The 12,547-nt window shown below is 43.3% G+C and overlaps 2 protein-coding genes across 3 annotated transcripts in view; one reads left to right on the plus strand and one right to left on the minus strand.

The window, feature by feature from the left end:
• Nucleotides 1-6,409: 6,409 nt before the first annotated feature.
• Nucleotides 6,410-12,547, plus strand: part of LOC104944474 (zinc finger protein 407-like) — a 78,557-nt gene continuing 72,419 nt past the window's right edge. The window contains exons 1-3 of the mRNA XM_010770013.1: nucleotides 6,410-6,497; nucleotides 8,029-8,757; nucleotides 8,934-11,147. Of these exons, the coding sequence (XP_010768315.1) occupies nucleotides 8,094-8,757; nucleotides 8,934-11,147 (2,878 nt within the window). The 5' untranslated portion in view covers nucleotides 6,410-6,497; nucleotides 8,029-8,093. The remainder of the gene's footprint in view (nucleotides 6,498-8,028; nucleotides 8,758-8,933; nucleotides 11,148-12,547) is intronic.
• LOC104944458 (spectrin beta chain, erythrocytic-like) overlaps nucleotides 12,290-12,547 on the minus strand; it is a 61,232-nt gene continuing 60,974 nt past the window's right edge. For both annotated transcript variants that reach the window (XM_010770001.1, XM_010769994.1), the window contains exon 10: nucleotides 12,290-12,511. In XM_010770001.1, the coding sequence (XP_010768303.1) occupies nucleotides 12,305-12,511 (207 nt within the window). In that variant the 3' untranslated portion in view covers nucleotides 12,290-12,304. The remainder of the gene's footprint in view (nucleotides 12,512-12,547) is intronic.

Genomic DNA, 12,547 nt, shown 5'->3' on the forward strand with positions numbered 1-12,547 from the left:
CTACCTTCACGGCAACTTCCCGCCTCATGACTGGCTCCCCCGTCCTAATCTACCTACTCTCCTCCTCCCACACCGGTTCATGACTAGAACTCCCACTGACTTTCACCCTAGCAAGTTCAATTCCATCTGACCTCGGTAGACTCACCGTTATCTGGACACTATCTGGATTGTATGGTTATGGTTACACAGGGGACTCAGCACATTCCGTGCCTACACCACCGACGTGCCTAGCACTTCCGACGTGAGTCCAGCTCCTCCTACTCTTACACACTCCTTTGGTCACCGTCGTCTCACTCCTCCTAGTAACTTCCGAAACTGCTCACGTCAACACACAGACACGCACCACTCTGCTTTAGGTCTGACTTCCCCAGCATTCGAACCAACCAAAACCTCTACCGTCACTTAAACAAACCGATGTTACGCAAGTTCTCAAACACACTCTCCTTACCATCCCCCAACTATTACCCACGAACATTACATCACTCCCTCCCTCCCTAGTTTCTTTTTTTTTCCTCATTGCCACGTTCGTCAAAACTTCCGTCTCCCTCGCTCTCCCGGTACCCTGTCGTCGCTCCTCAACTTTTCCAATCGGTTCCATCCCCGCTCTCCCTCATGCCCATCCCGGTCCTGAAGTCCCTCTCCCCTCCATCTCACAGTTCCCTGTCCAACACCCCTAATACTTGGCCTTGTCTAGTTCACCCTCCATACAGCTGCACCCTATCTGGTCCAACTTTGACCCTCTCCACCGTGACCCCCCCTCTTCAGACCTCCAGTTCCCCCTACCCCCCCTCTTCACCATCTCACTCTAACCACCTCTACCCGCCAATAAGTCTAACGACAGTGACACTCTACAGGTCATCCAAACCACTTAAACCTACGGTCCCAACGGTCCACCCACTAAGGCTACACTTACAACTCCAGTGGTTCTCCATTGTCTGCAATTCTCTCCCTACCTTCCGTTCCCACTCCTAAGTCATTTAGCCTCTCCTTCCTCCCTACTCCAATTCCTCCAGGCCATACTCCCTACTGCCAGTCCACTCCCCTCCCGAAAGCTTCGTTCCGACCGTAAGTCCAGGCTATCTCACTTACGGCACGCAGGAGTGAACACGCAACACACAAAGGGACCGCATAGGAGGGTGGTCCCTTCGTTACCTCTCTGCGTTACTTCTGGGGGCTCTACAGTCCCCACCCTTTCACCTACAAACTCTCTCGATTACCCCTCAGGAAGGAGGCCTCGCAGTGCACTTCGTTGCAGGCACACTACTGTGCGTGTCGACTACAGACCTGTCAGTCGGACGTCAGGGAGGCACACAAACAGTGGTGTGGGGCGGAGACAAGTCATGTGCTAAATGACCTGTATATGTAAACATAGGAGACAACATCTGGTTTATTTATTTATTTTGCATAGGAGTCTTTTTCTATTTGCGGTAAGAATTTTACATATTCTTGTTTTTTCCGCTAGTACTTTTACAAAGGTTTATTTACATTATTTTACTAAGAACTTGGGTCAAACAACAAGTCTATATAGGTGTATAACATTGCTTACTATGTAATTAACTTTGTTTTGTGTCCATATAATTGACTCCTAACTGAGGGCACTCCAAAGTACCATAAAAGAAGTGAGGGACCCTTTGACAGAGTACAGGTTGCTCGTACTCTTAGTCACGTACGTGACGTAACAGGTTAGTCATTCACTATGTGTCATGATGACACTCATATCTACCTCAGCACCAAATCCCTCCATAACCCACCCCTTACCTACATCGATTCCTGTCTGACAGCTATTAAAACTTGGATGCAACATAACCTCCTCAAACTGAACAGCAACAAAACAGAACTCCTCCTAATTGGCTCCAAATCCACCCTCAGCAAGGTCACTAACATAACACTCACCATCGATGGCACCATTGTTTCCCCCTCCAATCAGGCATGCAACCTTGTCGTAATCTTTGACCCCACCCTCTCCCTCGAACCTCACATCTGCCAAACAGTCAAAACCTAATTTTTCCACCTACGCAATATTGCAAAAATCCTACCCTCTCTCACCCGCCCCGCAGCCGAAAGACTAATCCATGCCTTCATTTCCTCCCGCCTCGACTACTGCAACTCACTTCTTTACGGCATCAGCACTACATCCTTCAACAGACTCCAACAGGTTCAAAATGCAGCTGCACGTCTCCTCACGCATACCAAATCATGGCATCACATCACCCCAGTCCTCAAAGACCTTCACTGGCTTCCTGTCTCCCATCGCATCAACTACAAAATTCTGGTCCACACCTACAAAGCACTCCACCATTTGGCCCCCCCTTATCTCACAAACCTTCTCACTCCTTATCAACCCCCACGGTCCCTCAGATCCACCGCAGCCAGACTTCTATCCATTCCCACATCCACACTCTGCAGCTTTGGGGACAGAGCCTTCTCAGTGGCAGCTCCTAGGCTCTGGAATTCCCTCCCACAAGATCTCCGTGACTCTGAATCCCTCAGAGTCTTTCAGTCCCGCCTCAAAACACATCTTTTCAACTCTGTCTACCCATGAGCCCCTCCCCCACCCCTCTCAATCATTACATTACATTACATTATTACACAATCAACTTCCTCTTGACTGCCTTTTTTTTGTTTATTTTATTTTACTACATTTATTTGTTTACTTATCCTTGTTTGTTTACCCTCCCTCATACTTTAAAGCGTCTTTGAGTTGAGAAAAGCGCTATATAAATAAAATGTATTATTATTACTTGCTAGCCTGTTCCATTCTTCGTTTTCCGAGGCTAGGAGGTATTATTTTTGCCTCGCTTCTTAAGGAGCTCACTCGGAGGTACATGTGCTACCAAGCAAGCTTCCTCGACATTGAGAAATACCCCCTCAGTGCTAAGGAGACAACTTATTACATGGGAAATTGAAAACACCTGTGTTGGTGGACCAGGGTCTTTAAAAGTAGTTGATGCTATATATTTCAGGATGTTGCCTTTAGTTGTGTTACATTGTCCTATTTATTGTTTGGTTTATTTTAGAAGGCACATCTTGGAAACAATTACAGGGACATGTAATTGGTTAAGTGTATCTTTTATACACATATGTGTAGACTGTTTTTGTAACTGTCACGTATCTTCAATATCTTTTTGACACAATGCTATTCAAATTTTATATTTTAATGTGCTTCCAAGCTAATTAAAAATGATGTTGTAAAGCTAATAACTTGTCTATACAGTCTATGCATTTGGTGTGCATACATGTGTATCAGTGCTAGTGGAAAGTAACAAGAACCTTTTCTGAAGTACTGTACTTGGTAAAGTAAAGATACATTTAAAACTGTAGATATAATTTCACCCAAGAATTTCCATTTTATGGTACTTTATACTTCTACTGTAGTACAGTTTGGCTGCAAATATTGTACTTTTTATGCCACTACATTGATTTTAAAACATAAGTGCTATTTAGTCTAATATAATCTATACATACGTTCAGGTTAATAATTATATGTAAAGCGACACAGTAATATATCAAGTAATTACAATTATCTCCACCTTTACCAGCTGAAACGATAAATCAGTGTGCATCAATTAGAATACATTTTAATCCAGTAATTTTATATTGTAGTTTCAGTATATGATGCTGCTTCTGAGAGCTGCTGTTATAACTGTGTATATTCAGACTGTATTACTTATCAAAAGTGAGGCTCATCAAATGTTTATTTCCTACCTTTTTAAATAGAAGTAGCTTCTTTATATAATGAAAAATGTACTTTATAAGGGGATTCTTTGTTGTTTTAACCACACCATTTTGTCACATGTTCAAGCAGAGAGAGCTTTTTATTAATATTAAAACTTGTGACTTAGCTGCAAAACAGAATTTATAACTGTGGATTTGTGTTGGGACATTAAACATACCCATGAATATATATCTGTTTGTAACTAGTGGATCTGGAAAGGAAGTAAAGTGACTAATTCATTTAAAAGAAATCACAAAAAAAAGAAATCACACATTTTAGAGGGGCAGTCTTTTGGTTTAATGGCCAAACTTCACAAAAAGCGCAACGGCCAAAAAGAAGAGGAAGAGGAGACTGAGGTAGTGTCCACACAAGCCAGCCTCCCCTCTTTTAATAGACAACTAATGGAGAAAAATGAATGATGAATCCTAATGAAAAATGGGGGACGGGGGAGGAGGGGGTGTGTGTTTCCAACCATCCATGTCATATAATTTTGACTGTGATGAATTAAAGAAAATGATTGCAAAGTAAACTGTGTATTCATTGCAGGAGGTATCATTTATCACCTCCTGACCTGTCAGACTACTTAATCAATTAATGTACGTGCATTAATCCATCTTCAGTCTTTCCATAAAGCTAACACTGGATGTCAAATGAAAGTGGTGATTCATCACAGGCTGACCATTTCAGGAGATAAAGAAAACACTATCTCTGTATAGGCCATAAGCAGAACCTTCTCTAAATAAAAACAACAATTCAAAGGTATGTCTTATATGACATTGACATTTAATGACAGCTCTCAGTTAGGTTAAATGAATGACTCTGAACGAGAAAATAACATTTACATTAGTAAAGACGATGGTAACATATTAAGTGATTCGAATTTTCTTTCTTCACTCCCCAAAAATACACATAAAAGAGTTATATAAAAAAGTTCCCGCAATATGGCAACATTTTTAAAGCTGATATACATGACATTTTACTTTAGCAGCAGTGGCGGCGCTAGATATTTTCTTTTGGGGATGCTGTGGGGTAGCTTGACGTTTCACAGATGGTGCTCAAATCTTTAGGGTTTCCCATTAATGTCCCGGGCGCTACACTTGAATGATCTGCAACACTCCCCACACGCACATACACAGTACACCCACGACTGTTGACAGCAAAATGAAGAGATCTATGGATACAGTACATCTCAAAACCCACATGAAACAGAACTGTAAACATATTTACTTTTGGTGCTAAAAATCTTAGCATGTTCTTTGTCCTTTTGAAGGGTGTAGTCCATCATTGCTAGAAAAATACTACAACTCCCCTCGCCTCTTGCATCCAACGCAAGAGCCACGGAAAGGCAACTAGTTTACAGCTATAAATTGAATTATGTGTCCACAATAGCTGCATAGGTGCGGTTTCTCTCCAGTTGTGCTGCATTTACAAGAGTGGAAACCTCTGTACCAGTCTCACTTCTTGCACGCCTCTCCTTCCACAAAGCCACTGACTTAATGTGCTCTTTGCTTGATTCATGCCTTCCCAGTCCCTTATCACGTAGGCCTACGGTACAAGAGCATAGCGCCAGTTGTTGTAGCCAGTTGTGGTGAGGGCATCTGACGTAGGCCTACTTGAACCGAAATGTCTACATGCATGCATAGCAGAAGATGGCATTTTTTACAGGAATATTCCAGCCAATCTCTGTTTTGAAACCATGAGCTGCAAAATGAGCGCCTTACCCCACTGTACAGGCGAGTTGGGTTATTATATGTTAAATATACCTGGGCAGGGTCTGTTTTGCCGAGGTCCTCTGGCACTTGCGGGCTGAGGGGTGGCGGTGTTTGGGGCAACGAAGACGGCTGCGGCTGCTCCGCCTCCGTGGGCAAAGCCGGAGAATTGGGGCGGGAGGACGTTAGTGTCCACGACAGTGGCCGCGGGTAACGTAATGTCCCCATGATCTGAACTGTTATTACCTGCAGTAAGGCAAGGCCATTTTTATTTATAGTAGATGCAGTGTTACTGCTGGCGATAAGGGCTGGTTGTTTTAACCATTTTGATGTCCATCATTGACTGCTGTGTTAGCAAGTTGCAGATGACGAACGAGCAGCGGCACAGGTCACGCGCACCTGACATAATAACGTTACCGTTTAAATTGACCAAATAAATGCAGCAGACAATGTTATTTAACTACAATTTATTTGTATTTCAACTATATTCTTCATCTTATTAATATAATTATTATTACTACTATTATTATTATTATTTTTATTATATGTCATATTTTTCACTTTTCATTTTGCAAATGAGGGTGCACAACGACTCAACTGAGGGTAAAATGCACCCTTATGCACCCCCGTAGAACCGGGCCTGAGATAGAGTACACTGTTGAGTTGTCTAATCTGCCTGTTTTACACACTTTAACCAACAGAGGGGTTTGTGTTCAAATGAAGCCCATGATGAAGCCTCATGAGATGAACCCTTTTGCGAACCAATTGGCTGGAAAGCTTCAGAGCTTCATAAGGCTTCATCTCGCCATCACTAGTTCACATGTCTAGTCTACCCGTGGCATCCTGGCATTGCCGAGTCTTGAATTTTCCCTCATTTCAGGGTGTTGTTTTTTATGTTAGAATATTTTTGATTTTCCCACAGAACGGGAATGCAACATGTGACCAAATCAGCTGATGGAGGAAAAAAAGGCTCGCGGCCCGCCTTCTTGTGTGACGCATGGCTCACGCTACGGTACGCCATTTGTGTCTAGCAGCAAAAAGCGCGGACAGTGGACATAGTCGTATAACAAGAGGTAAGTTAAATTGAGGTTGAACTGTGTCATTAAATTATCACCTGCATTTATTTTGCGGAAGCGATAGGCGGTCTCTGGGGTGTTTTCAAGTACTGTTTCGGCAAACTAGAGGACTGTTTCAGAGGTCGATGTTAGCCTCCTTTTTGGGCCTCTGTGCTGCCGTCGTTTTCCAAGCCATGGAGCAGTGTAGACCCGCCTCTGTCCCGCGGTGATTGGACAACAAAGCTGATGTAGCGATTTAATTGGACGTGCTGCACGCATCTCAAAAATACAGCTGAGAAAAAAGCCGCTTGTTAGCAAGTTAGCATCAGGTAGCAAACAGCAGTATTCACAACTTCACCTGTTTTTTGTGCAGTTGCAGGAGCCATATTCAACTTGAAAAGTGTTTTCACACTTTCGCAACTCTGGTGCATTGCGTGTATGTGTGTACCCGGTGCAATTTACAACATGCAGTCTTAAACACGTTCGGCTAACTTAATATCACTTCCAAGCTATCATCGATTGCTTGGTAGTGACACATCTGGTAGTTCACTAAGGTGGAGTGAGTAAGTCACAAGTGTGGCTAGAATGTGATGAAAGTATTTAAATTACCACGGAGTTGTACCAGTTGCAGAAAGAATATTCCTTGTTGGTCTGTAAATCCTGTTAACCGACGACACAACCTTATGCAAATCCAATATTACTTCTCGTGCTCTAGAAGGAAAACGTGAGACTGAATTGACCCCAAAAAACCTGCGAACATAAATTCAGCACAATGTGGGACCCTTGGTAGTTTAACTTTAGTAAAGGTGCTTTACAAATAAAATGTAGTATTATTATTACATGATCCAATAGCCCACATGAACATCCATCTAACTGTTTTTACATTTTGTGACAATATACATTATTTGTTCCTCAAGATGTCCCCTTTACAAAAACACTGTATTTTAGTGTTGAGAATGTTTCAAATAATTACAAATCAAGCACATTAACACTTAACTGTAAAAAATATGCTGCAACACAAAGTACAAATAAATAAACACTTTTTTTAAGTTGCCGTGCATTGAGCTTTCTTAGCCAATGTATACTTATATTGAAGCTTTGCTAAAACGGAAAACATTGAATGAAAATGGCAACTGTGTAAAGCACTAGAAATATTGATATTCATAATTAAGATGTGCTTTAGTTAGACTTTTACTGGCATACTTATGGAAACTATTGTAGCTCCACTAAATCATGTCTACAAGCATGTAGTAAGGATACATACATAATAATAATAATAATAATAATAATAATAATAATATGACTTCAGTGGACATTTTTCCAATAAATAAGTACCAACAGCTCTCATTCTCTTCTCAAAACAATTCTCACCAAGAGACACTAGATGGAGACATTTACTTGTGTAAATGCAGATGGTGTTGTTGAAGGATTCATCCCCTTTCAGAAGCTTATGTTAAATTTGAAATTATTTGGGCAAAGACACTTAATCTGTCTCCATAATTCTTTTGAAAATCCCAAACATATATATATTTTTTTTCTTTCTTTCCAGGAGTTTGATCCAGTGTTGGTGAAAACGATCAACTTCACTGTTATAGAATTATAGCAGTGTAAGATATGGATGAAACAGTAACATCAGAAAAAGAGGCTGTTGAGGACAAAGTGCCTGACACCGTCAGTTGTAAGGTGCAGCAGGATGATGTTGACATGGAGGGAAATAAAGAAGACCCTCCCGAAAGTACTGCCAAGCCTGATGAAGCAGAAGATGAACTCACTAAAGGTCTTCTGCCGGACTCCGTGCCTGAAGATCGGGATACTATCTGCACAAATTGTGGGTTCTCAGCTAAATGTCCAAGATCACTGAAGATTCACTATGCAAGAAAGCATGGAAAGAACTCGAGGAATAACAAAAGAACAGCTAAGCTAGCTGAAAAAAGTGAACAAATCTCTGACCTGAGTCCATCTGAAATCCATCAGGAAGTAGACATGGAGACAGAAAGTGCTGCTGAAGTTCAACAGAACAATAAGTCTGATAGTGATGAGCTGGGATCAGGGTCCAATGAGATGAAGACAAAGCATTTAACTAAAAAGCAAACTGAACTAGACAAAGAGCAGGCAGATCAAGAAGAGGCCATCCCTATGCAGGAGAGAAGAGTGAGCAAGCGGACCCCAAAACCTAAGATGATATATTCTTGCAACTACTGTGGACAAGAGTTCAGGGACAAGTCCCCTTTGGATGTGCATATCCAGAGTTACCACACCAAAGACACCCAATTCACATGTGAGTATTTATTTTACTCAATATTATTTTGGTATTAGATATTTGTTTAATTTGTAATGCTGAGTTTTCATTCTCAATATTTCTGCAAAAATAAGTTCAAAGTTAGATTGGAATACACGTTTTTTACTGAATTGTTTAGATTATTGGTTAAAAAGCTCATCTAAAATCTCTTTCAGTTGAGGCTGGTGAGAACATGGATGCAGAAAAGGACGCTGAGGATTCTGGCAGCACTCTGAAAGCTACTCCCACAAGAGTGGCAGCTAAACGTCCGCTCAGCAGGTTCCAGCTTAAGTGTACCAAATGTGATTTTAGGGTTAGCAACCCTTCATTGCTGGAGAGCCATACTCGAATCAAACACATGAACCAGCAGTGGTACCGTTGCAAATTGTGCAACTTCTTTTCTGCCACATCTGAGTGGATGGACGCTCACCTGTCCTCCGATAGTCACATGCAGCAGCAGAAAGAGGAGAAAGGCATGGAGCATTCGGCATTTGAGGTGTACGTTGAGAGTGTAACTAGAGACAGTATTGGAGAAAGTGGTAAAGTGGATGATATGGCTCAGGTGGCTACTGGAGAAGACGTAGACTCTGCAACAGAAGGACATCAGGAAACTGAAGAGGCAGTGGAGACTGCCAAAGCTGATTCGGTCGAGGAAGAAGATTTTGAGCTTCAATCTCCCAAAAGAAAAAGAGGAAGACCAAAGCAAGTGTCCACGACCACTTGTGGATACTGTGGCCTGGTAGTGTCCAATGCTACTAACCTCAGTGTCCATGTCCGCCGCAAACACAGCAAGGAGTATGGCTACAGCTGCACCCTGTGCAACTACAGCTGCGTGACCAAAGGAGACATGGATCGTCACTGCATCACAAAGAAACATGTCAGACGTGCACAAGATTGCTCAAATAAGAACCAAGTGGACAACCACAGAAGTCCGTCCCCGCAGGAATCCACAAGTCAATGCCAGGAACCAGATGCAGCCCCACAGACCCCTGATAAGGAGTCAGAATCTGACAACACAGCATCCAACGAGCAGAGCGGGGAAGAGCAAACTCAGTCAGACACAAGCCAGAACAAAAGTAAATATGACTCTCTGAATGCTTGCGTGTATTGTGATTTTGTAGCTCAATCAGTCCCTTCACTGCATCTTCACGTCAAGAGAAAGCACACCAAAGATTTTGAGTATGTATGTCTAGCATGTAGCTACTATGCCGTAACAAGCAGGGAAATGTCTCGCCATGCCAGCACAGAAAAGCACAAACAGAAAAGCCGGAAATATCTGGCACCAACAGGAAGCGAGGGACAAAGAGATGCAGCGCTCCCTTTGAAGCAAAAAGAGGACATTGATCTTGAGGGGGCAAACTCCAACACTGAATGTGAGCCCTATAGCCCCAAAGAAGAGTCTGACTCTTGTGCTGGTGACAGCCAAGTTGTGGAAAGTCAGAATCCAGCCGAACTCTTCGTCACCACAGAGCATGTTGATGCTGTAGCTGGTGTGGACAAGGAGCAAGCAGAGCCTGATACATCTTCTAGTTCCAGTGAACCACATCTAACCAATGTGACAATGGACCCTACAGAGCTATCTGAATCCAAGCAGGCTGTAACAGATATTCAGCCTTCAGTGGATCAGCCTGAGGGCCAGGAGGAAGTGGAGGAACAGGCGGACGAAGAGCAAGACATGATTATAGATGCAAAAAGTGGCAAATGTCCTCCAGATACACAAATGTCCAAAGCCCTTCCCTTCGATGCCTGCATTGTATCCTGGAAGAACCTTGCTGAGCAGGAGCTGCAGGAAGGTTTGACTCTAGAGGGCGAGGCTGCTGTCATATGTCTGACTGGGGGGTCCCCGGTGACTGGCTGCCTGCCCTCTCACTCTGCATACGTCAAGAAGATCACACGCAAAGAATTGAAGGTGAGAAAGGAAGCTAAGGGAAGCGGCTCGCGCATACGCTGCGACGACTGCGGCTTCATGGCCGACGGCATCAGCGGCCTCAACGTCCACATCTCAATGAAGCACCCGACCAAGGACAAACACTTCCACTGCTTGGTGTGTGGCAAGTCTTTCTACACCGAGAGCAACCTGCACCAGCACCTGACCAGCGCCGCCCACCTCCGCAACGAGCAGAACAGCGTGGAGGAGCTGCCCGAAGGCGGCGCAAGCTTCAAGTGCGTGAAGTGCACGGACCGCTTCGAGTCTGAACAGGAACTGTTTGTTCACATCAAGGAGAAACACGAGGAGCTTCTGAGGGAGGTCAACAAGTACGTGGTAGAGGACACGGAGCAGATCAACCGCGAGCGCGAAGAGAACCAGGGCAGCATGTGCAAATACTGTGGCAAGGTGTGCAAGAGCAGCAACTCCATGGCCTTCCTGGCACACATCCGTACACACACTGGTATGTACCCTGCCTCTATTACACACACTCTTCCCCTTTCTTCTACTCTTTATATTTCACACTCATACACAATGCTAATTTTCAACTAAAGGTGACCTATCATGCAAAATGCATTTTTGTACGTCTTTTATACATGAATATGTGTCCCCGGTGTTCCAGGGAACTCACCAAGTGTCAGAAAACACAACCCTCTCTATTTTCCTCCATACCCAAATCTCTTAAAAAGGGGCTGCAACGGATCTGATACAGACTGATCCAGATTTGAACACTTCTATGACGTCACAGAAGTGGCGCTACGGCTATTGGGCCAACTCCACCAATCAGGAGGAGACAGCCACGGACTTTGCCGTTGGAAAGCGCTGGAGACGCTGTAGTACATATGCCAGGCCTGTAGATGGTGCTGTTCTCACAGAATCAGCCCATGCAAAGACAGTGTTAAATTGAGCGAAATGAGGAATGGCTAAAATGCATGATCTGTTTGGTATTTTGAAAAATAAAAAGTATAAATATGCGTTATGGTCCTACACTATGTTATTCAAATATAGCATGATAGGTCCACTTTAAGTTTACATTTAATGCAGAGCACGCATGCCTGAGCTCTAATGAGTATCCTGTCTCATTAAACCTTAATTCAAACTCAGCATTGTTTAGATCCATGTTGACTAGCTTGCTGTGTTCTTCTGCACGGCCTTTTCTGGCCCATTGCAGTGTCCTTTGGTGCATTACTGCCAACTGTAGGTCAGTCTTATACTGTTAAACAACTGGCAGGACATATCAGGCATGTCCATCCTCCTCTGCGTGCACAAAATAAGCAGATTTATGACACAGGTCTACCAGAGGTCAAAAACTACAAAAGAAACCTAAAAGTAAAGGATTAAAATACTTCTACAACAACATAACAAATTATGTTCTTTAAATTCCTCTGACTAACTTTCTGCGGAAGAAAGTTCTTTTTTTTACTTGTCACCTTTTATTTGGTGCCATTCTCTTTTTTTTAAAGGCCGTCTGTTGAATCATCAATAGTCATGTGCATACAACCTGCTGTGTCATTAAATGAATGAAAATACTGTAAAACTCTGCACTGTTATACATGTCATGGTATATAATCAGATGGTCTAATTGAGATCTTCTTCAAGATTCCCCTCATAATAAATATCCTATAATAAGATTAAATGATACCATAGTGTAGTTTGTGAATGTGTTACCTGAGCCACCAGCCTCTGGTTCTCCAGCAGCCAGGTCTCCCTCATGGCCGCCTTCCTGTCGAATCTCCTGGCCGTCTGCTCCAGCTTCTCCTGTCGGATCAGCTCGTCTCTCAGGACGCGCTCCCGCTCGTGCTCCGCCCCCTCCAGACGCTCCCAGCCCTGCACGCAGATCAGGAGGGGATGTTTGTTGATGTT

This window comes from Notothenia coriiceps, unplaced genomic scaffold (genome assembly GCF_000735185.1).
Source record: "Notothenia coriiceps isolate Sejong01 unplaced genomic scaffold, NC01 NC01_scaffold00000339, whole genome shotgun sequence".
Taxonomy (NCBI): Eukaryota; Metazoa; Chordata; class Actinopteri; order Perciformes; family Nototheniidae; genus Notothenia; species Notothenia coriiceps.